This window comes from Desmodus rotundus, chromosome 3 (genome assembly GCF_022682495.2).
Source record: "Desmodus rotundus isolate HL8 chromosome 3, HLdesRot8A.1, whole genome shotgun sequence".
NCBI classification, from domain to species: Eukaryota; Metazoa; Chordata; class Mammalia; order Chiroptera; family Phyllostomidae; genus Desmodus; species Desmodus rotundus.
Window position 1 is genome coordinate 11345096 of NC_071389.1, and position 24923 is coordinate 11370018.

Consider the following 24923-nt stretch of genomic DNA (forward strand, 5'->3'; position numbering starts at 1 on the left):
GTACGAGATGCCTGGTGCTACTTGTGACACATCATAGGTAGTTAGTGAAGTTAATTTTCCTTTTCTATTTCAACGTAAGTGCTACCCTATAAAGTTCTTCCAGAACAAAGACTTTTTTCTTTTCCTCATTCAATCAATAATATATTCATATAGCCATTTATTCTTTTTTTTTGAGATTTTATTTATTTATTTTTAGAGAGAGGGGAAGGGAAGGAGAAAGAGGTTGAGAAACGTCAATGAGAGAGAGAAACATCGATCATTTGCCTTTTGTACAAGCCTCGCCTGGGGACCAAACCCGCAGCCCGGGCATCTTGCCTGCGACCTTTAGCTTTGTGGGTCGATGCCCAACCAACTGAGCCACACTGGTCAGGGCCCTTCATTCTTACAGCCATTCAAAAAGCATTTACCGAAAATCCAGTATCTACCAGGCTCTCTGCTAGTCGTGGGGGATACAGGAATGGTACAGTCTCCATTCTCCAGGAGCTCACAGCCACATCCAGGAGACACACAAACAGTAACAATAAATCCAATATGTATTACAGCTCAGATGAGAGCTAGAAGGGAGGTCACGGAAGAAGCCTTCCATGGAAGTGCGGGCTCTCTCATAGCGAGGACTGGTACAGCAGTTCTGCTGTTAAAGTTGCCAAGGACAGTTAGATGAAAACATAAACAGGTGCATGAATTCGATTCAGTGCAACAAATCTTTCACAGACAATCTTACTGCCCAAGGCATTGTACTCTGAACTGGCAGTGTGTGTGTGGAAAAGGGGCACCACGGGCTCTTAATGAGCTTCCAGAATACTTTTCCTGGCAGATACAAACTTCTGTAAAGAGATGTTTCAATAAATGGAGCGAACTGTAGGGGTAGGCAAGCTCCTGTGACAATGAGATGGTGAAGAATTTGAGCAGAGGCCTAGCTGAACTCTAAGGTCTCTTAACGCAGGCCTCCTAGAATGAACTTGTTGAATTGAAGCGGGGCTACTTGTAGCAGATAAATGACAGTCACTGACAGCTTCTACTCAAAGGAATAGTATAGTCGGATTGGTATTTATTGATAGGATGGAAGAAGGAAAACTAAAATCGACGACACCCGCAAGGAGGCTGAATTAAGAATGCAAAGCGTGGGGCAGACGTCTGTTCGGTGTGCGGGATCTGGCAGTTGCGCAATTACTCAGGGGCAGTGTGTAGAGTGAAAAGAGCATCAGTGGAAGGTGCCCCATGAAACGACGCTCTTTCAGCTCTGGCAGAGGAAAAGCCGCCATGGAAGGACACCTAAAGAGAAGAGTCAGAGGAGGAGGACTGGGAAAGACTGGTGTGCCGGGAGTCCAAACGAACTAAGAGAGGGTAGAGCCCAGGAAGATCAGGAAGGAGGGAGCGGTTGCGTCCAGTGCTGCACCGAGGTCCCAAAAGCCTCCACGCGATTGGCAGTAGGGGACCTTTAGCCAAAGCAGTTTCTATGTTAAGTGGCGCCGGTGGGAGTTTCACTGCAATAAGCGAGTGAAAGAGGGAGGAGAAAAAGTGAAGGTGGGTACGTGAATGAATGAATAAATCAAGCGCTGTGCCCTCACTTGCCTTGGGAATTTCCAGAGCCAACGTCGGGAGTTGGTGCGGAGGAAGGGCTTCCAGACAGGGCTCTGGATGCCACCTAGGAAACCTGATAGCTTCGAAACCCTCAGGTAGGCACAGCTCCAAGGTCAGGGTCACCTCGGGCCTCTCAGCAACCCGTCACCTTGACGACCAACTCAGAAAACTGTGAAGGACGGAAGCAGTCAGATCATCTCGCGATATCTGGCAGGCCGACGCCGGTCTGCTGGGCCTGGGACCCGCCGCCAGCTCTCGCGAGTCTTGCCTGGAGTCGGAGCGCGGGTCCCGGTCGTAAGCAAAGCTGTAGTTCAGGGCGAGAAACATGTCGGATTCAGAGCTCGGCAGGAAGTGGGACCGGTGCTTGGCGGATACGGTCGTCAAGATGGGTAAGAGGCTGCTTGCCCCTGGCGGCCGCCGCCCGGAGCCGGGGAGCCAGCTCAGGGCTCCGCTGACCTGGAGGGCGGAAGGGAAGCTCCGGGAGAGGTCAGGCCGCCCGGCCTGTTCCAGTCCCTCAGGCCAGGGCCAGGTGCCCGAGCCCGGGCGGGAGGTCACTCGGGCGGTGGGGAACTCGGGTCGGAGGAGGCCGGGCGGCGCCGGGCGAGAGGAGTGGAGTTGCAGCCCCGAGGAGGTGGGGGGGTTGGGTTGGCAGGTGGCACAACCGCGTGCCAGAGGCTTGAAATTCTCCCTGGGGCCACATCTCCCGCACCGGGAGTGGAGCCCGGTCAGGAGGCCACGGCCCACCCCAGCTGAAAGTAAAGTGCCTTCTAAAGGTGGTCATCGGGAGCACTTTATGACGCCGCCAGGCCCTAACGTGAGTTGCTGTCATTCCCGAGTTGTAACCTGATTTATCCGGGCCTGAAACCGGAGACAGTGATGGTGAGCTGGAATGAGAATTGCCCTGGAAAGTAAGACGTTGGTCACTTTGTAGTCCTGAATGTAACTGTAGCCTTTTCACATGTGCTCAGGGACGACACGCATTACCAAGAGGGAATTCCTTTACGGAGCGAACTCCTAGTGCCAGACACGGTGCTGGGTGCGCGACTTAATTCATTACCCCATAGTGGTCCTGAAATTGAGAGCCAGGTGGAGGGATCTGCCCGGGGTCTAATAAATGGCAAACGTGGGTGTTTGTCCCAGGCTTTCTGGCTTCAAGTCCCATGCTCTTTCTTCCATACTCATTTTCATTGTTCAAATTTGATGTTTTTGCGTGGAACTCTTACAGAGGACTTAAGAGGATTGTCCTTCAATGACAATATAGGAAAAGAAATAAGATCGTAAGCTCCATGACAACAGGGATGTTTTTGGTTTTATTCACTGCTGTATCCCCAACCCCCGGAAGAGTGCTTAATAAAAGTCGTTGAGAAGAGTGACTAAATGAAGCAGTGTATCTTAGGTATTCAATACCACTTCACCCTTGAATTCACTACTTACCAAGCTGTGTGATTTGGGGCAAGTTATTTAACTTCTCCATGCCTGTTCCCTCGTTTGTAAAAGGGCAATAAAAATGATTACTATCTCCCAGACTTGTTGTGAAGATTAAATGAGTTAGTTTTATGGCTTGAGTATGACTCACTTATTAAGAATGGATTATTTTGGAAGTGACCAAACAAATGCACAATTTTTGTTTTTCTTAACAGCTTACATTTTGGAGAGAAGATTTAGCTCCTAGATATAAAAAGATAAAAGTAATTACTACACAGTCTGATGTAGTAGTTAAGAATGGGCGGTAGATAGAGCTGAGTTTGAAATCATCCACTCTCAGGCTTCACCCCCACACTCAGTAGTTTTGTAGCTTTGAGTAAAGTCGCTTCCTTAAATGGGGACAAGGAGACAGATTTACCTAAAAGGATTATGAAGAGTGAAGGTCGAAAACCCGTGAGATACGCAGCAGAGTGCCCGGCACTGTGCATAGTAGAGGGTGGTAGTGATTGCTGATAGAAGTGTTGTTTTGCCAGTGACGATCGCCCAGTGGGGCGGTGGCTGGGGGTGTGGCATACACAGGTAAAATTAGATGAGACACGGTGATGTATGACTACAGATAAAAATTAAAATGAGTGATTGCGGCTCTTTTGCTGTAGCAAGTAAGTGGAGTGATGGGCTAATGTCATCTAGTGAGAGTTTGAATGGGAAATGGGCCCGTTAGCTGACCTTGGAGAAGGACTTGGACGTGGATAGTCAGGGAGGGTGGAAGAATTTGAGCAGAGGCCTAGTTGGACTTAGTGGAGGAGGAAATTGAAGCATGGAAAGGTCAAGTGGCTGGAAGTGGAGGAGCTGGGTTAGAATCCCGGGCATTGTCATTTCAGCACCCCTGTTCCTCAGGGAAGGCTGGTTTGGGTGAAGTCAGAACTGGGCCACGTCTTGGAGAGATTCCACTTTGTCTTTAAGGCTTTTTTACATGCATTCTGTAGATTCAAGGCCTCTGTCTTGGGTTAAAGCTACTACTTGATCCTTCCAGGGCTCATTACACGTAGGCTGGTGGGGAATCGTGGGATGGTTTTAAACAACAAATACTTATTGAGCTCTGGGCCAGTCCGTGGGCAGAAGGCATTTCACTGCCCTCAACAGGGACCTGATGTGATAGCCTGAAATTTCCATATGATTGTTCTGGCGGTGTTTTACACAGAACAAATCTGGAGTAGAGGAGACAGACAGTACTGTAAATGTGAAGCGAGAAAAGTCTGAACTGTTAGACCAGAAAGAAACATTTGAGGAACTCCAGACTTTTTTCCCCATTTATGAAATGAAAAAGTGTAACCCACTTCCTAGACCAGCACAGTGGCGAGGACAGAGTAGGAACTCAGTAACTGCTGTTTTTTCTTATTTTCTCTCCAATTCGTTAACTTTACCTCATCCTCATTCCTGATAAAGATGACTCCTGGCCCTGGCCAGGTAGCTAAATGGTTAGAGCGTTGACCCAACGCACCAGGGTTGCGGGTTCAATACCCCAGTCAGGGCACCTAAAAGAGGCAACCAATGAATGCATAGGTGGGTGGAACCACAAGTTGATGTTTTTCTCTCTCTCTGTCTCTCTCCCTTCCTCTCTCTCTAAAAATTAAAAATATATATATATGTGTATATATATATATATATATATATTTAATGGCTGCAAGGTTAGAGCTTGGGTAAGTGGTAATGTCATTGATCAGAATTTGGAAGTAAAACAGGAGTGGGGTATGTGTACCTCACTTACACCAAGTAACATATAAGACTTAGTAACTGGTTACCTTTAGCAGGAGAGAGACTATAGGGAGAAAACAGGGTCATGATTTTGGTTGCTTTTCTAAAGCTTACATAGTTGAATTTGAGAGCGATAGCGGAGAAGTTGAAAGGGGGAGCTGAGTTCCGATTTAGAGGCGGTTGTCCCTTTAGTGATGGTCGTAGACATGGGGCATAAGAGAGACAGGCATGGAGTCTAACTTGGGGAGCCTTATTTAGTCTGAATGGTCCCTGAGACTGTCGGGGTGAACTCCCCTCTGTGGGGAGTGTGCTAGCTCCTGCTCCTTTAGGCAGTGAGAACTCTTTAAACCTCTTTGGAGCTGTGCTTTTCCAGTACTTAAGAGTAGAAATGCGCTCGGAACGGCAGCCCGTCAGAAGACAGAGGCTGTTTAGAAGAGTCAGGCGGGGACGAAGGGCCAGTGCAGGTTTCAGTTATCCATCGATACTTTTATACTCTGCCTTGACCGAGACCGCAGGGCAGCCGTGGTGAGTGGACAGCTCCCTTTGTGAGCACGTCGCTGTTTGGCTAAAGCCTTTTTGTTTTTTCCCCACTGGTTTGCTGGGGGAAAAACACTATTTTAATTGTTCATGTTTGGCCTAGATGTTGCACAGATGAGTTAGATAGCCCTTGGAAACACGTACCTTAGACAGTGTTTCCCCCCCACACTTTTTTAAAGATTTTATTTATTTATTTTTAGAGAGGGGAAGGGAGGAAGAAAGAGAGGGAGAGAAACATCAATGTGTGTTGTCTCTCATGCGCCCCCTACTGGGGACCTGGCCTGCAACCCAGGCATGTGTTCTGACTGGGAATCGAACCAGTGACCCTTTGGTCACTTGCTTAATTCACATGTTTGATCATGTGTCCTTATGCTTTTGGGACTTTTATCAACTTTGTATTTCATCTGGGGATGTAAATTACTGTCAGTAGCTCTTAATATTAAAGGAGTATTAGAAATGTTTGGAGGTAGTCAACCAAGAAACATAAACCAGAGAGCAGTTTTATTTTTAAACAGAGAGTGATGTTGCTTTAAATGCTAGTGCCAGCGCCTTACTGCAGGAAATTAAAAAGGGATGAAGGATATTACATTTCATGAATGTCATGTTCCGTTGGTTTTATGTGACTGCGTCATTAATGGCTTTTGATAATTTTATGCGTTTATTTTTAAGTTTGTTATCAGGTTTATTGAATGCTCTGGTTTCCTTTCCTCACTCGCTTCAAGGCCTGTGCCGTTTATTTTTCTTGTAGTACTGAGTAATTTGTCTTGTATGCACCCACATACATCCCACATTCTTGTTAATGAAAATAGGAGGCATAGGCTCTTGCCAGTGTAGCCTGGATGGGAGGTTCTGCATGTTCTCTTTCCTGGGGAAAGTCAGTTTCCAGATGAGAAAGTCACGGACACCAGGCCCACAGAGGTGCCTCCCTCCCTATGGCTTGAGCACCTCTGAGCCCTGCACACGTGGGTCACGGAAGCACTCTGTTGCCTTGGAGTCCTGTGGCAACTCCCCCCTGAGTGCTGAAGGCCAGCACTGCAGGCTGCGATCTCCAGACCAAGGTAATGTGTGTGTGAGGATGGCCAGAGGGCCTCAGGGCTGCAGATTTGCAGGAGACTGAGGAAAATCTGACTCCAGTACTTCCCGGATTCATGTGGAGGTCCTGGGAATCCCTAACGTGACTTGACAAGCTGTAAAATCGGTGGTGTCCCTCTTCCCTGCATTTCATTCCCACTGTGAGACGCGAATAAGCGATATCTAGTGTACTAATCTGTGTATCGCCCAGGAAATCTGAAGTGGTTGGGGGAGGGGTGGGCCAAGGCTGTTGATACTTTTCTGATAAAGGCTGTTTTTGCAAGACGGGTACATTAAGCACCACAGTGTTTTTCACTTTCTTAGTGACAAGGAAAAAGGCAAGCCGTGGCATTTGTCAGCAGCCCCTGGAACGTATTCCGTTCAGTGGACCGTGGCAGCATTCGTGTGCCTTTGCTTTTCTTTTACCCACTTTTTCCCCATTAGAAATAAATGCACTTCCAATAAGTGCCTCTCTGTACCTTTTCCCCTCGTCTGTAAAATAGTAGTACTGGCTTCAGACGGTTGTTGTAAGTGAGGAAGTGAAGTGATCTCTGTAGAGCAGTTAGAACATTAGCTGTTCTTGATCAATGTTAGCTGCATTAGCGATCATAAGTTAAAAAGACACATTTGCTCTGATCTTGGCTATTGTGAGTGGTATGGAAGCCTGACTAGCTATACACACACACACACACATACAGTCTCGTTGTTAATATAAATGAGAACGGTTTGTGCAACATCGATGTAACCTGGCAGCCAGGGAGACTGGACTGGAATGCGCATGTGTGAACAATGACGACTTCACAGTACTGATCAGTGGGGACAGTAGGCGTCACTGAGTGAGCGTATGTACCATGTGGCCATCACATTCAAAATGACTGAGCAAGTAGAGCAATGAATCTGCATCAAGTTTTGCATTAAGCTTGAACACTCCTCTATGGAAACTATTTGGATGGTTCAGAAGGCTTTCAGGGACGATGCAATGAGTGCAGCCCAAATAAAAGCGTGGCACAAGTGCTTCAAAGACGGTCAGAACCTGTTGGAAGTGATCCACGTTCTGGAAGGCCTGCCACAAGCAGGACACCTGAGAATGTTGAATGTGAATGGCTGCAATAACAAACATTGGTGACTGGCAGTGTGAGAACTAGAAGCTGATCTAGAGATTCCAAAAACTCCCGTGTCTGAGATTTTGATTCAGGATCTTGGCAAGAAATGTATTATGGCAAAACTCATTCCATGGCTTCTGTTACCAGAGTAGAAGGAATGCTACTCAGTAGCAGTTGCTAATGACTTGATTCAAACTGCTACTAATGAACCAGATTTCCTCAAGGCTGTAACTTTGAAGGGGACTGAGATGTCATTGTCCTGTGTACAGTGTTTCTTGTGTCTTGTATCTGCTTCAATAAATGCCTCTTATTTCATATTACATGGCTGGTTACTTTCTGGACAGACCAAAACTGTGTGTATGTGATGATTGCATAATATAAACGTTAATGTATATCCTTCCCAACACAATACCAGGGGTTGTGACAAGCCTGGGGTATGGGGGTTGCACAGATGAATAGGCACTGGCCCTCCCCTTGAGGGGCTTATCTCTTTGAGGGGTGTGAAAGGGAGGTGGTGACATTGGAGTTTTATCTCGGGGACAATATGTGGGCGTTTAGTAGGTGGGCCCGGTGGAGGACTGCATTCCAGGCCCCGGAGACTGTCCAGGCTACTCCCCAGAGGAAAGAGACTTTGACCCCTGTGGGGAATGATGCTAATGGCTGTCATTTATCCAGCACTTACCACGTGCCAGACACTGTGCTAAGCATGTTACATTTTACATGCATTATATCATTTAGTCCTATATTTCCCTGATATTTGTCCAATTTTTGTATTGTGATAAAATATACATAATATAATTGACCACTGTAACCATTTTTAAGTGTACAATAAGTGGTAGTGTCAAACACATTCGTAATACTGTGCAGTCGTTACTATCACCCATCTCCATGACTTCTTTTCTTCTTTTAAAACTGAAACTCTGTACCCGTGTGATAATGACTCCCCGGGCCCACCTCCCCCCAAGCCCCCAGCAACCATCATTCCACTTTTTGTCTCTGTGATTTTGACTGTTGTTAGGGACCTCGCGTACGAAGAATCGTGCAGTATTTGTCTTTTTCAAACTAGCTTATTTCACTTTGCATTATGCCTTCAAGTATCATGATGTAGCATATGTCAGAATTTCATTCCTTTTTAAGGCTGAATAATATTCGCGCGTGTGTGTTTGTGTGTTCACTTGTTGATGGACATTTTGGTTGCTTCCACATTGTAGCTATTGTGAGTAATGGTGTTACGAACATGGGTGCTTACTCAGAAGTGGAATTCTTGGATCATATATTCATTCTATTTTTTATAGTTTGAGGATCTGCCACACTGTTTTCCACTGCGGCTGTACCATTTTACATTCCTACCAACAGTGCACAAGAGTCTCAATTTCTTCACGTCCTTACCAACACTTTCCTCCCTCCCTCCCTCCCTCCTTCCTTGATAGTAGCTCTCCTAGTGGGTGTAAGGTAGTATCTCATTGGAGTTTTGATGTGCATTTCCCTAATGATTAAGGGTGTCGAGCATCTTTTCATGTGTGTATTGGCCATTTGTTTTTCTTTCTTGGAGAAATGTCTTTTCAGTGTCTGTTGTGTTTTAGGCACTCGTTCTGTATATTCTGGATATTAATCTCTTACTAGATGTATGGTTTGCAAATATTTTTTTCCATTATGTAGGATGCCTTTTTACTCTGTTGATATTGTCTCTCTTTTTTTGAGCTGCAGGAGGCTTTATTGATCTGACAGTTGAGGATAAATTCATGCACAGGGAGGTGGTAGTGGTGGTGTGGCCGTGGCTGCTTGTGTAGCTGGTCTGGTGGCTGCTGGTAGCCATATCTGGGGTCCACGTGGCACCGTGCTGACTGCCTAGCACTTGCACCTGGAAGGCAGACGTGTGGGGTCCCATGCCTGGTGATCAAATCTCCTCTGGGGGACAGTGGCCTCTCACTATCCCCCAGAGAGGTTTGTACATGTGTGTAAGAAAGAGAGAGAAGAGAGAATTACACTTTGGGGTTTTTTTTCCCAAATTGCCAAAGGAAGTGCTACAACTTGGTGGGTATTGATGGGCTGACGCATTGACAGATTGGTTGATTTTTAAATTTCACGGAACAGTTCATCATCCATTTACCTCATTTCAAACATGCGTACTCCCCCGCGCCCTGTTGTTGTTAAAGAATGCTGAAACTGACGACCGACCACATTGCACCAGCCTTGCCCACACCCTCCCACTTGTTGCCTTTGGGCCTCGTTTTGTTATGATATTGTCTTCTGATGGACAACAGTTTAAATTTTCATGGAGTCCAATTTGTCTATTTTTTCTTTGTTGCTTGTGCCTTTGGTTTCTGAGCAGGAAAAACTTCCGTGTTTCTCTTTTACTCACATACTCCCAGTACTTCTGACATCAGATGTGTGAGTTTTCCATGCTAGGCGATTCTCTGACACCAGCTAGATGTCCTGTAATTCAATTCAGTTCTGACGCTCACCGGAGTTAGCACAGAGCCATAATGAGTTGATTTTTGTATTTGGTGTCAGGTAAGGGAGGGTCCAACTTCATTCTTTTGCATATGGATATCCAGTTTTCCTAGCACCATTTATTAAAAAAGACTATTCTTTCTTCATTGAATGGCCTTGGCACCCTTGTCAAAAATCATTCAATCATATACAAGCGTTGTTTCTGGGCTCTCTGTTCCACTGGTCTATATATCTTTATGCCAGTGTCACACTGTTTTGATTACTGTAGCTTTGTAGCAAATTTTGAAATCAGGAAGGATGAGTCTTCCAGGCTTGCTCTTATTTTTCAAGATTACTTTGGCTGTTGAGAGTCCCTTGATATTTCATGTACATTTTTTTAATGGGTTTTTCGATTTCTGCAAAAAATATGTCATGGGATTCTGATAGGGGTCCGTAGGTCACTTTGGGTAGTACTGACATCTGTTGCCAAATAATCGTCTGTGGTTTGGAATCCTGCATTCTGTTTATCCATTTGTCAGCTGGTGGGCATTTCCGTTGTTCACACTTTCTGGCTATTAGGGATTATGCTGCTGTCACCCAGTGCATGAGTTTTTGTGTGGACGTACGTTTTCATTTCTCCTGGATATGTAATGGGAGTGGAATTGATGGGTTGTACGACCACTCTTTATGTAGCTTTGAGAAAAACCATTGAATGTCAAGTTGAAGAGTGACATGGCTGCATTTCTGATTTCAGAAAAGTCACTGAGTTAGCATGAGGAGAATGAATTGGAAAGGGTCAGAGTGAAGACAGAGAGATGGGTTAGCGTATTATTGCAAAATCTTGCCAAAGATGGTCAAATTAGAGGGGACCGGCAATCAGGTGGGAGCAGGAGTGGAGTGGAGACTGACGTGTGGTGACAGTACCATGGTTGTACCTACAGAGCTTGAAATGCAGGCCCAGGAGTGGGAGGAGCGGGCTGATGCCTGGCCTCTGCACACGGAGAATGCTGTTGGAGTTGACCAATAAGAGAGGCAGGAGAGGAGCCCCAGTAACATTTTGCAGTTTATTAATTTCTGGTTTATCTTGAGATCGGTCATTGGTTATATGCAGCTCAAGTCAGCGGGATGAAAGTTATTGCCTTGCTATATGTTCATCTTCATGAAAAAAAAAGGGGTTTGGCCTTGTTCCTTCCTTGTTAAGAAAGTAGGACAGGCCTTTCCAGTGGTGATGACCTCCCCATGACAACATCCCTCTCACTAAGGCTCTCCTTCGTCCCTCTGCAGAAGAGGAGAAGAGGAAACACAAAGAGAAGAGCCTGGTGCAGAGCCCCAGTTCCTGCTTCATGGGCGTGCAATGCCCAGGACGCTGTAAAGTCCCCTGGCCCGGCGCCTGCCCCCCCACCATCTGTAGCCCTGCACAGACAGAGGTCTTGTGTGCTAGCTGCTCCTCTCTCCTCGGTCGCCTGCAGGAGGAATAGCCAGGCTGACCAAAGGATGCTCCTTCAGAAGGAAGCAGCACTAAAAGCACCCCAACTCAGAATGAGTGGGGAACCATCCCAATAAACACATTTTGAATAATAATAAAAAAAAAAAGGACAGTAAATAACTTACTTAGCAGCTAGGCTTCCTTAGAATTAGCCAGCAGATTTTGTGTGTTCATCCACTGGTCAATTAAGTGTAGTTAAATTAATTGTTTCCAACCACTTTAATGTTAAAAAATACTACACTGAAAGAGACCTTGAACAAAGTCATGGAAAAAGAAAGCAAGTTTTTGTTTTTCTTTAAGTATCAGTTCATCTGATAAATGTGGGTTACCGCAAAGTATTGGTGGTTCACCAAAAATTGCCTTTTGGTGGCCTGTGTTTGCAAACTGATGCCTCTCCATTTCAGGGAGCGATATCAATTAGGCCAGACGAAAGTACTTCAAAGGGTTTTGTTTGTTTATAGGTTTGGGTTTCAAATTAGTACATGTTAATTGTTGAATTAGTAGCCCTGTTTTGTTACATGTATTTCTAAATAGTGTATGTATTTCTAAGCAATTTCTAAACAAGCGCAGAAATACTTTTTCCATTGGCAGCAGCAATATATGAATAGTGGAACATTGTGATCTTGCTAGAGGAGACTTTTCTGTCAGTATTATAGAATAATGTAATTAGGCACTATATGGAACTTGAAAACATATTTACATTTTTGTTTGGCTGTGGTTTTATGCTTTCCTAAAATGTGGGCTGAAATAGTTTATTAGTAAATATGCTGAATTGCTTTCTCTGGCAAGTGCATTTTAGTGTTGAATCCAAGTAAAAATACAAATATTTACTTATAAAAGTCATTTGGTGTGGTAATATTTTTACTGTGGCCATTGACCCACTAGTGAAATGGTAGGGCATTGCTGGATTGGGTCCTATTTATTTAAAGGCCAAGAGAGGGAAAGAGAGACAAAGCTAACGTTAATTTAATGCTGGTTATTTGCCATAGTATTTGGTACACTACCATATTAGCCTTTTTTACTCATCCAGTGAGGAAGTTTATCTTTGTTTTTCCCTCAAGAAAAATAATGTTCAAAGATATTTATAGGAATTGAGAAGCTTATTTTAAAATCTATATGAAAAAGTAAACAATCCAAAATAGCCACAGAAATTATTTACTTATTAATAAAGATTTTATTTATTTATTTTTAGGGGAAGGGAGGGAGGAAGAAAGGGGGAGAAACATCGAGGTGAGGAAAACATCGATCGGTTGCCTCTCACACGCACCCCATCTAACAGACCGAACCCACAACCTGGGCATGTGCCCTGACTGGGAATCAAACCAGTGACTTTTCGCTTTGCCTGATGACAGCCAGTCAACCGAGCCACACTGGTCAAGGCAGCCAAAGCAATTTTTAAAAAGAAAAACCAAGTTGTAGGAATAACATTACCTGATTTCAAGACGAACTGTGGAGCTGCAGTGAACAAGATTGTGGTACTGGAGGCGGGGTGTGCATGCGGGTCGGTGGGGTCAGCTATGTCCAGAAATCCTCGCACACCATAAATACACGGTCAGTTTGTTTTTGACAAAGATGCCCAGTCAGTTAATGGGAAAAGGGAAATCTTTTCAGCAGATCGTGTTACAATTACTGAATATCCATGTAGAGAAAAAAATGAACCTCATTATCACACATAAAAAAATTAACTTGAGAGGATCACAGACCTAAATGTAAAAGCTAACACTGTAAAATCTCTAGATGAAAACAGGAGAAAAATATTTGTGACCTTGAGCTCAGAAAAGATTCCTTAGGGCACAAAAAGCAAAAATTCGCAAAGAAAAAATGACATACTGGATTTGATCAAAATATAAAATGTTTGCTCTTTGAAAGACACCATTAAAAAATCAAAAACACAGAGCACACTTTCCCTTTCCACCTAAGACTGCGGCTCTCTCCCTGGCTGAGTTGAAACCCTGAAGATGTCTCTCTGGAGCTGAGGGGAGCAGACCCTCGAGCAGAGCCGAGCCATCCAGCTGGAGGGGCCAGGCCCCTGGCCGCCTCACAGCCAGGCTGTGTCACACTGAGCTGTTCTGCAGCTGCACAGCCGTGCTTCGCTGCACCCCCAGTGGGGGATTCCTGTTGGCGTTGAGCTGGTGCCAGCAACCACCGATGGACACTCGCAACTATCGTAGCTTTTCCTCCCTCTTACGTAAAAACAAAAACTCAAGTGCATATTGTTCCTTTAGCCTAAGTAAGTAGATTTTTTTGGAAGCAGAGGTGAACCAGGCTGCTCAGTTGGGATTAGCGGGAAACCCAGCCCTTCATTCTTGTCCCCAACGGCTGCACCTGGCCGCTGTTACAGAGCCGGCTGAGCAGCCCGAATCTTGCCAGCCCCCAAACACTGTATATCTCAGACGCTTTGAGTCTGTGAAGGGATAGACAAAATGTGGACTATTACTCAGCCTTAAAAAGGAAAGCAAAGAGGGTGGGGGAACAGTATGAAAGTGGTCAAAAGACGCTTCGGTTGTAAGACAGGTGGACACTGGGGATGGGACGTGCAACGTGGTGGCTACAGCGGCACGGCTGCGTGGGCACCTGAAAGCTGCTGAGAGAGTAGGTCCTACAGTTCTTATCGCGCGGAACAAGCACACAGCACACAGCGACAAGCCACAGAATGGGAGGACACCTTCGCAACGCATGTATCTGACAAAGGAGTTGTTTCCAGAATAAATTGGGAAATCTTAAAATTAATCACAACACAACTCATTTAAGAAAATGGGTAAAATGTTTGAAAAGATTTTTTACAAAAGAATTAAAATTGCAATACGAGATACCCCTACACATCCATTAAAATAGTTTAAAAGACTGACACCACTAAGGTTCATGCGGGTGTGGACCAGCTGGCATCTTGCACACCGCTGATGGGAATGTAAAATGATGCCGCCACTTTGCAAAACTGGTAGGTAGTTTTTATACAGTTAAACACACCGTGTAGTCGTTCTAGTCCTGGGGATTAACCCAGGAGAAATGAAAACACGTCCACAAAGAGTCTGGCATATGAATGTTCATAGCAGCTTTGTTCATAATGCCCCAAAACTGGAAAGAACCCAGATACCCATCACAGATAAATGGATAAGCAAAATATGGACTAGCCATAGACTCGAACATTTGCTAATAGAAGGGAGCAAATTGCTGCTGCACACGACAACATACATGCATTTCGGAATCATTCAGTTGGGTGAAAGAAGCTAGACACAGAAGAGTACATATTGTCTGTCCTGGGGTTTCGCCACCAAAACACCCTCCAAGCAAACAGACAGACAAAGAGTGCAGGCAGACCCTGGAGATGGGCCATCGATCACAGCACTAGACCACAGCAATAAAGCGGGTCATAATCTTTTTGCTGGTGGAGGGTCTTGCCCTCAGTTTGTCAAAGCACATGCCTGGGAAGCTCAGTAAAGCAAGGTGCTGCAGTAAGCAGCGTGTGCCTGTGTATACTTTATGATTCCATTCACATGTAAATTCTAGAAAATGAAATCCAATCTGTGATGACAACACACAGGAGATCAGTGGTTGTCTAGGGCAAAGGGGGAAGGGAAGGATGGACTGCTGAGAGGCACAAGGAAATTTGGGGGGGATTGTGGTGCCGGTTTCACATGTATACACACCTATCTAACTCACTGAATTGTACAATCTGAAAGGGTGCATTTTATTGCACATAAATTATACCTCGAACAGTATTTAAAACCAAAGGGATGAAGTATGAAAAGGATGACAGATACTCGGTGTCAGTGAAGATGTAAGCAACCCCCCTTAGGCTCATCTGGTGGAAGTACAAATCAGTTGTAACCCCTTTGGAGAATCGGCGGTGTCTGCTAAAGCTAACTCTACGTACACCCTGTGACACAGCAGTTCCACTCCTGGTGTATATGTACCCAAGAGACACGCATGCATCTGTTTCACCAAGTGACTACACTAAAAGTTCACAGAACACTATTCTTAACAGAATCAACTAGAAACTACCCAAATGCCCAGCAGAATGGGTAAGTAGGTTGTGGTATGTTAATGTAGTGGCCTGCTATACAGCAATGATAATGGACGGACTTTTGATACATACAGCCATCCACAACGTTGTTGGGTTAAAGTTCTCACTGTGCAATTTCATTTCTGCAAGTTTAAAAACAGGCGGAAGTACTCTGTGCTATTAGAAATCAAGATGGTTATTTTGGTGACAATGTGGCTATCTTTGAATGGAGAGTTCTGCCAAAGGGAGCACAGGTGAGCTTCTGGGGGTGTCACTTAGCTTCTGTTCCTTGCTCTGGTTGCTGGTGATGTGGCTGTGTTTAGTTTGAAGATTCATCGAGTGGTCTACTTAACTGTGCAGCTTTCTGTATGTATATTTCAATAAAAAGTTTTAAAAAGATGTACTGTCACAGAAGGCTGTCCTTGATAATTATAAAGTGAGAAGAGCAAGTTGTAGGACATCATGCATGATATGATACTGTTTATATAAATGGACTGGTAAACTTAATCCAAAGTATCCCTTGGGAATAATAATGATGCTTGGAGGGGAGGATCATTAACTTCGTTTTTGTAACGTAAGCAAATGAACAAATGAGAACAGTTTCTTTTCAAAATATATTTACCACTGAATTCAGTTGGTTCCTATAGTTGAAGACAGTGAATACTCTAAATGAATATGTTAAGTCTAGTCTTGTTACTGAACAGGTGAGTAGTTTAACGTGAAAGTCCAACTGTGAAATCACCTTGGTCTCTATTGATGAAGTTTCTCATCGGTTGACAGGTTGAAAGGATTTACTTGCTCTTGGTGGATGTGATCATGTCCCATTGTTGTTTTTCTTGGATGGCCCCGTGTTAATAACCTCCGTGAATTCACAGACTTCCAGAATGATAGATGATTAGAGCCGGAAGAAACCTTAGGGACTCATTTGGTCCATGGGTTTTTTAGTGTCCTCCAGAGCATCCCAGGAGTTGCCATTGGGTAGGAGTGGGTACAGAGAGGAAAGTGAGGGGAGGCTGAGAAAGTGCTTTCTGGTCAGGCTTCCAAGCCACTTCCCCCTGCCCCCCAGAGCAGCTCCACTTTGATCTGTTTTATTTTCTCTTTTCTGTATGATGCGTATTTTATTTGGAAAAATAATTTTATTCTTTGGGGGGTGGGAAGGCTGGTAACAGCTAAGTTATTTCAACTCTCTGGTTTCACAGATTAGAAAATTGACACCTGGGGAGACTGAGACCTTTCCCTAGGCCCATGAGCCAGGGTGATTGGTTTGGAGCCTGTTTCTTTCTCTGGGTATTAGACAGATTTGTCCATGAGACTGCTGTCTTCTGTTCCCAGCCAATAACTCTTCGCCTCCTGGATTTAACCAGCCATTGGGGTCCCACCCACTAGGCACAGACATACACCCTCTCCATTCCCCCACCACTGACCCGGAACTAGTTTGGAGCTTGGTTTAGGATATTATTCCCCCTGAATGGAGCTGGTTTCTATTTCAGCTAGAGACCGTGCCTACCTGAGATGGCTGTTTGGAATCATGTAACTTATAACAAACGGGAGAGTTCATTTATTACCAGTTCTCAAAATATGCTCTATGGAGCCCTAGAATTTGTGGGTCTCCTCTGGTACAAGTATGAGGTTCAGGAGGTAAGGCCTGGATGCTACTTGAATTCCTCCAATAGAAGCTTAGTTTTTATCTATTGAATGTACTGGAAGAAAGGCCTTCTTTCTGATTTGAAACTTCCCCAACTTCTCACTCTCTGTGACTCCCCAGCCACAGCCCTTTCAGACTAATACTGACACAGCACAGGGTCACGGGTTCACACGTCTGTGCGTGCACACTCTTCCAGCGACTGAACAAGATGGGGATGAAGAAAGAGGAACAAACAATAACTAGCATGACTTTTTTAAAAATGTAGGTTGTAATTTTAAGGTTTTTTTTAAAAACCAAAAGAATGCTTGTAAAAAAGGAAGATAGAAAGAAGGAAAGAACTGTATTATTTATAAAGTGAAAGTCTGTTTGAATTGGTAACTGTTAACAGCAATTTAACTTGGCTTTTTTAAAAATAAGAAGTGGAGAAAATGAATCTGAAGTGCTCTTTAGACAGCATGACAGGAGTAAGAAATACAAGATAAACTTAAGTGCAAACTAGAAAAAGTACAGGATGTGAGAATAAGGGTGCATATTAATGGGTGATGGGGAGTTGAACGGAAAAGCGGTGTGAGGCATGTCTCGGAGAGAGGGCGGGTGGACGGGCAGATCACAGCATGGCCAAGGGCTCGTTTAAGGTCACATAGACTCTTCGGGTGGCTTCAGTGATGTCTCTTCTAGTAGAATTTTAAAACCGTTTGATTAATAGTTAACAGTGTACATGGGAGGAATTGAAATCCTGTGCTTTTACTTCAGGTTTCTTTATCCAACCTAAACCTGCATTAGGATGCGTAGGATAACTTATAATTAATGTAACACTGTCACATAATTGTTGATGGATTTGTAGACTTACTTAACTTTGACAAATGTTTACAAGTTAGAACAAATGTTTCTGATTGTTTGTCAGAACCTGCACATATAATCCACTCAGAATTCCTGTTTGATGGAAGTTAAATGATTAACTGAAGCAATTGATTTAAAGCAGCATAATTCACTTTTTACTAGGAAGGTAGTCCTAAGAAAGCTGCTTGTTTCTTGGCATCATTTCAGACGACTACATCGAAATCCATTAGTGGTAGGAATGTGTGTTTTTATTTATCTTTTTACCATTTCAGCACAGGCCTGTATGTGACAGACCCTGAACTCGTAGGCTCCTGAATATCCCACTTTGACTGGAAGCAAAAGTACAGTCTGTAACTGCTCCAGTCATGCTTCGTCTTGATATTAGAACAAATGCTGGGAATCGCATGTGTTCCCAGAGAGATTGACTGTGATCATTGACACATTACAGCTTATTTTTCTGCTGGTTTCAGTGTAGCTTGAAATTCACTTTATTTCCGTTCATAACTTATATTTTAGGAGATTTCTTTCTTCACTGAGTTTATGAAACTAAGTTTTTGGTTTCTTAAAGTATCCAGTGGTTTGGAGAGGTTCACGTCTGGGGCTTTGTAGAATGTCGGCCCCTTTCGGAGTGCCCCTGTGGAATGCTGCTGGATGCGAAGGCGTCGGGGTGCTGTGTCCTGTCTGCCCGCCCACGTAGTCTAGGCGCTCTATTAGAACCAGATCTGAGGAACAGAGAAGAAGCCGCGTGCTCACAGGAAGCCCCCAAAATTCAGGCGAGGCCTTCCGACACCTTTGCAATGCCGATTTGAGATATTCACTATTTGCACCAGCTATACCTTAAATACAACCCGTTGGTATCTTTTAAAAATATTTGACCCCCTTTTCTATCTCTTTTACTGTGTCCATGACTACATGTATCTTTACATTGGGATCTGTTATTTCAGAATCATCATTAGGTGTGGTCACCCCTCCTCAGAAGTTCCTAGTTCCTGTTCAGAGGTCCCTTTTGTTTCTCCCTGGCATGGAGTACAGCGAAGGTGGGGGGACAGCTGTTGAGGAGGGACAGAAGTATGTAAGGCAACGTTTTTCAGTTGCATGGGCAGGAAAGGTAATCCGTGCTCCCTGTAGTTCATTTCTCTTGCCACTGTCCCTCCCCCTCCCTTCTCGAATGGTGCGGGCGCTCTGTCCATTGCTTCTGGTACACCCTGCTTCTGTCGCTGTGGCTGGTGCTCCACACTGGACAGTGAGCGCAGTGAGTGCAGGAACTTACGCCCCAGGGCCCAGCATGGTGCCCGGCTCTCAGTTGGGACTCGGTTTGTGTAAGTAAGGAAACGCCTCACTTAGTGTTGGCCAGGATGAATTTGGGAAGGTACTTAATTTCCTTTGGGAAGTCAGAATTAATGACTGTAATCATATGATTATGATCCGTACATCTGTGAGGACGCTGCCCTGGCAGTAATGCAGCGAGCGTGGCAACCAAGGACTGGGCCTCTGCAGTCAGACCGCCTGGGTTCACATCCCAGGTGTGTGACCCGAGGCAAGTTACTTAACCTCTCTGTGTCTCGGTTTCTTTGCTATAAAGCGGGGCCAATAAAAGAAGTTTATTGTGAGGATCAAAATGAGGTGATTTAATCCCAAAGCATAAGTGCTTAGTGAATGTTCTTAACTTAATATTGCGTGGTGTTCCTGAAAAGAATGTACATGTTGCAATTTTATAAATCAAGTTATATTTTAGACTTATTAAGGGACTTTGGTATTAAAGCTGATTTAATGACTTATAACTAGCACCAGTGTTTTTATAGTTATCCAGGTAGAAATTCTCAGCGTTTTCTTTGCAGCCTTCCCCACAGCACCCTCCAAAACCCCAGATACACATACACACACTTAATCAGTTGTTAAGTCCTACAAATTCTGCCAGCAAAATGTCTCTTGCTTTCCAAGTAATCCTACACACCTTAGTCAGACGACTCTTCCTAAAGCATAGCCTCAATCCTGTTAGCCTTTTAAAAAACGCTTCAGGGAACCCCCCTGCCTGCTGAATTAAGTGCTGTGGAGGCTCCTTGGCCCAGATTCCCGTGCCTTCAGAATGAGTCCCACCCCTTTCTAGCCTTATCTCCTGCTCTTCAGGACCAGCGAGCCTCGTGCTTTAGCTGGACTGCCACCCTCCCCCACTCCCACCTCCCACCCCATTTCCCTACACAAACCCTGCTTTTCTGCCAGTGGGGGGAATGCATGCCCATTCCCCGAAACCTCTGGCGGTTAAAAAAGTCTGTCCTTGCCCTGGCTGCTGTGGCTCAGCGGGTTGAGTGCCAGCCTGCGAGCCGAAAGGTCACCAGTTCGATTCCCAGTCAGGGCACATGCCTGGGTTGTGGGCCAGGTCCCCAGTTGGGGGCGTGTGAGAGGCAACCAGTTGGTGTATCTCCTTCTCTTCATCCCTCCCTTCCCCTCTCTCTAAAATTAAATAAATAAAATCTTTTTTTTTTTAAGTCTGTCCTTTAAGACAGCTCAAACGTCACCTCTTTCTTGAAGGTTAAAAAGAAATCTTCCCGGTAGAACACTGCCCCTCTGTCAGGTCTCGGGGCACCGAGGATCTGCTTTTGTTCGCCTTTGTGGACGCCTGACCTGTTACCCTTTCCTGATCATGAGCTCTCCAAGGACGAGACAGGTTTTACTCATCTCTGACCTTGGGTAACCGCAGCACTCTTGCTTGCCCTTCGGTGCTCAGTACACATTTAAGGCTTGGGTTTGTTCGTGAGAGGCTTTCTGTGGAGGAAAAGAGCAGTGACGCTGTCAACGCGCTGTCCTTCCGAGCTCTCTGCACGCGTGCTCTTTAGTCCTCACTGCGCCCAGTCGGGGATAGGCCTTGTGAACGTCGCGTGCTCCTTTTCCACGTGAAGAAACTGATGCCTAGAGAAGTTACATAACTTACCCGAAGACTGACCCCCAACTGCCAAGTAACCTGAGCAGTATCCTCAGTCACGTTCAGCCTGTCTGGCCCCCAAGCCCATATAAGCTTATAGCTGAAGTATAACCACTGTGTAACACTTCCCGCTTTTCAAAGAGTAAATACTATGTATTGGAGCGGCGTGCTGCACGAGTAAGGAAATCTGTGCTCGGTGCCTTCTCCTTGATAAGTGCTAGTGCAGGGGTACCTGGGCGCTCGTCGTTAATCCGTCCAGAACTCGCGAGGAGCGACACCGATGAGGACCGAGCCATCGCACACTTTCTCTTGCGGGGTGGTGGTGTGACTCGGGCGAGTTCTCGCAAGCGCCAGGTGCTGAAACATTATTCTCTCGTCAGAATGCGAAGAGTACAGGGGTTGACGAGTTCCGAAGCCCATGAGTAGTGAGGTACGGATGTAAATGTGTGAGGAAGAGAAAGTGCTGGGACTTGTTTCTCGTTAAATTCTTCACTTGAAGCAGGACTGGGCGATCACATAATAACTACGATGATGGTGCACATCGGGTGTACCAGATTCCCGATTCTTGTGTTCACTCTCACTAGGAAGAGAATCCGGTTACCGGCATTGGTGAGAGAGGCTAGAGGTATTGGAGGTGTTGGGAGGGAAGGGACCGGCAGCTTGGAGTCATTTGTCGGCCCTCCGCCCGTTTGGGCTCTTTTTGCCTCCAGTCAGTGCACTGGGAAATATTTCCTGACTTGATTTGTTGACTTTCTCATTGATTCTAAGTAATTTTCGGGGTTTTGTTACCACTCTTGATTGAGTCAAATATCCATGGTTTCTGTTGTTTTCTTAGGGGACCGAAGAGTAGTAACAGAGTCATAAATCGTGCACACATAGTGCTGTAATCCGGAGAAACACTTTGTTGTCACGTGTAACAGTGGCCCTGCCACTGCAGACCTCTGCGGGGCTCATGCTTGTGTACAGGAAAGAGCCAGCCTGGGCACAGGAGGCGACAGCCTGGGCGTGAATTCCACCTCTGCAGGTGTGTGTACCTGGGTAGGTCACGTGACCCCTCTACCTTGTTTACGCTTCTGTAAGCCAGGACCACTTCTCTTGTGCATCCTTGGAAAGTTGTGTGGCGTCAGGATTCCGGAAGTTGGGTCATGTGCTGTATGCATTTATTTAAAAACGACCCTTTTGTGGGTTTGGCTCTTCTGGAAGCAGAGCTCCAGGAGTGCCTTCCACGGCTGCCTTCCCTGCCTTTCCTCCTTCCTGCTGGCTGGTTTGTGTGTCCTGGTCAGAGTGCGGGCAGTAGGCGTCTACCGGGGAAATTGCTGCAGATGTGCCAGCCCCTGTCTGGTCTGGGTGGCCACGGGAAGGTGCCGGTCCTGTCGCCTCCGTGCCCTGCAGCAGTGTTGACTTCTGAGAAGCTGATGGACACAGGTCCGACCTGCCGTCTCCAGGTCTTTGTGGTCTGGCACACGTTCTCGGTTAATTCGCATGACTCGGCATTTACACTCGGACACCTGGGGCACTCTGTCTTTGCCTCAAAGGGTTAAGTGACACAGTTTGGAACTGACTGAAAACCCTTTCTTTCTTCATAAATTGGGCCTGAGCATCTTTCATGGAAATGTGATTCTCACTAAACTCAGTCCCCGGGGTCCTTTTCTGTGAAAGCGCACTCCTGTTTGTTCTGCCCCGGCAGATGCATGTGGGGGCTACAGTAGCATCGATGGAAACAAGACTGAACAGGAAAACCTGCCCTTGTAAATAGGTCAGTGTGATAGTAATCTGTGTTTAAAGCGTACCTCCAGCTTTATTAAACACAAGACAGCTCTAGGAAAGCCTTCATTTTATACTTTAAAGCAAAATGTTCGACTTCAACAGTGAGTCTGAAGGAATTCCCTGTTTAAAATATATCTACATGTATACCAAAACCTGATATATTCCTAGAAGCAATTGCTAATGCCACTAAAATATAGTCAACTATGCTAAGAAAGGGGGAAAAGGTTCTGATTTTCAGCTGTGGCTCACCCTTGGTATATTTTAATAGAAGATTAACTATTATATTACACTTTTGACATTGTTTGAGTTTTGTTAGGGCTCTGGCAGAATTTAGCGCCCTTACTGAATTCTGTCAGACATTCCTACACGCAGCAGCTGCGTAAGCTTGTCCCCACGCTGCAGATGAACGGGCCTGAGGCCGGAGAGCTAGCAGGCCCTGGGGCACAGGCTTTGACCGGGCCTGTGGCGCTGCACTGCCGGTCCCCTCCGCAGGAGAGCCAGCCCCTCCTTTTCTGGAAGCTGTGTCTTTTCTTTCTCTTTCAGACCTTCGGGAATAAAGTTGTGCCCTGGCTGGTGTGGCTCGGGATTGAGTGCGGGCCTGTGAACCAAAGGGTCGCCGATTCAAATCCCAGTCAGGCACATGCCTGGGTTTCAGGCCAGGTCCCCAATAGGGGGAATGAGAGAGGCAACCACACACTGATGTTTCTTTCCCTCCCTTTCTCCTTCCCTTCCCCTCTCTCTAAAAATAAATAAAATCTTTAAAAAAACTCTATTCTAAAAAAAAGAATAAAGTTGTTTGGCATATGGCTTCTAAGGATCTTAAAAACTTGCTTGTTAATTTCTGTAGTTCTCATATTTATAAACTGCCAATTGCTTATGGTAAAGTTTCTGCTCATGCATCTTGATATAAGTTGTTATACAAATTAAAATGGAGTTGCTTTGCAATTTTAATTAATTTTTAGATGCGCATCAAATTTAGCATTGATTACTATACATTAGGCTTATGAATTTAGGAGCTTGGTTTGAAGTGTTAAGTGTGAGCTGGAGTGAGACCTTAATTACCATACTAAATAACATACTAAATAGACCAATGAGGTGGGTTTGTGGACTTTTCCCCTCTGTAATTTTAGAGAAATGTTTTCTAAGAAAATTTATGAGGATTTGTTTTTTTCTGCACCTCTCCAAACAATAGTTATTCCTTCTTAAGTGGAAGTCCTTTGGCAATTGCAACTTCTACAGAATTGATGCTGCAGGAGCGTGTGGTATTCCGGCTGGTCTTGCTGAGGAGCTGTAACATCCGAAGTACCTCTCTTCCCCAAGACTTCCCCAAGATCAGATGGTGTGGCCTGCACGTTAATTCTTGCCGACTGCGTCTGGTTCCTCGTTCTCTGCAGTGAAGCAGAAGCTTCATGGCCTGTGGCCTGCTGAGAACAGAGATGTTTTCTGAGTCAGGTCGCACCGGCTGGCTGGCTAGTGTCCGAATGCCATGGTCACAGCCTTCTTCCTCTTTTTCACGCAGAGCGTGGCTTAAGGTGTGCGCTGGCACGCCGCTGTCAGTTGTCATTCTTCTAAATGTGTTGTAGCGTCCACCTGGGTGTAAGATGAGGCAGAGTTTTATGTGTAGTCAGTGGGAGTGAGTTCTCTGTTGTTTTGGTATTAAAATAGTATCAGATGACCTGTTAGGGAGTTGCTCCTTCCTAAAAATGTGTGTTTATCTACTAGCCAGTTTTATGATGTCCTTTTGGGCACTAAGCGTGCATTAAAGTGCAGGGTCAGATTGATTTGGAGTAATTTCTTTTTGAAAGAATTTGTGCCAATTCTTTTTCCTCTCCAAAAGAAATGGTTTCAGAGCACGGGCTCTTTGCCTAATGTCAATTCCATAAGGCTCCTCTGTTGTGGGGTTTTTTTTTGTTTTGTTTTGCTTGCCTCCTGTCTCGCCCTCCCCTCCCACCCCGCCCCCTTTAACTGGGCTTTGCTGTGAGGAAGATGTGCACCTATAATCAGGCATTTCTTTACTTTGGGGTTATTTGTCATTCCAGACAGCAGGGACCAAAAGAACAGGCTTGAGTTGGGGGAGGCAAAGTTATATAAACTATGTTCATAGTTAAATATTTGCTTCCAGGGAAGGTGAAAAATGCTTTGTACTTTTTCCTTTGGCTTTTTTCCTCTAAGGGAGCTTGTCATGCAACAACAGAAAAAAGTGGCCAGAGGCAGAGAAAACTGTTCTCTTTTCCACGTTGGTTTGTTTTTATTGTAAGAGAAACCTTTCATGTTTTGTTGTTAATGAAGTTTAAACCTGGTGCAGAGGTGCCAATCTTTAGTGGAAACAGCTGCATAGCTGGTGTCCCCTGCTCAGG

At 45.2% G+C, this 24923-nt stretch overlaps 1 protein-coding gene and 1 pseudogene across 2 annotated transcripts in view; both read left to right on the forward strand.

The window, feature by feature from the left end:
* The first annotated feature begins 1793 nt into the window (after window positions 1–1793).
* MICOS10 (mitochondrial contact site and cristae organizing system subunit 10) overlaps window positions 1794–24923 on the forward strand; it is a 29895-nt gene continuing 6765 nt past the window's right edge. The window contains exon 1 of one of the 2 annotated variants that reach the window (XM_024554302.4): window positions 1794–1970. In XM_024554302.4, the coding sequence (XP_024410070.1) occupies window positions 1907–1970 (64 nt within the window). In that variant the 5' untranslated portion in view covers window positions 1794–1906. The remainder of the gene's footprint in view (window positions 1971–24923) is intronic. The other variant, XM_024554303.4, reaches the window with a different exon arrangement.
* On the forward strand, window positions 11138–16346 carry LOC112299166 (small ribosomal subunit protein eS27-like; annotated as a pseudogene).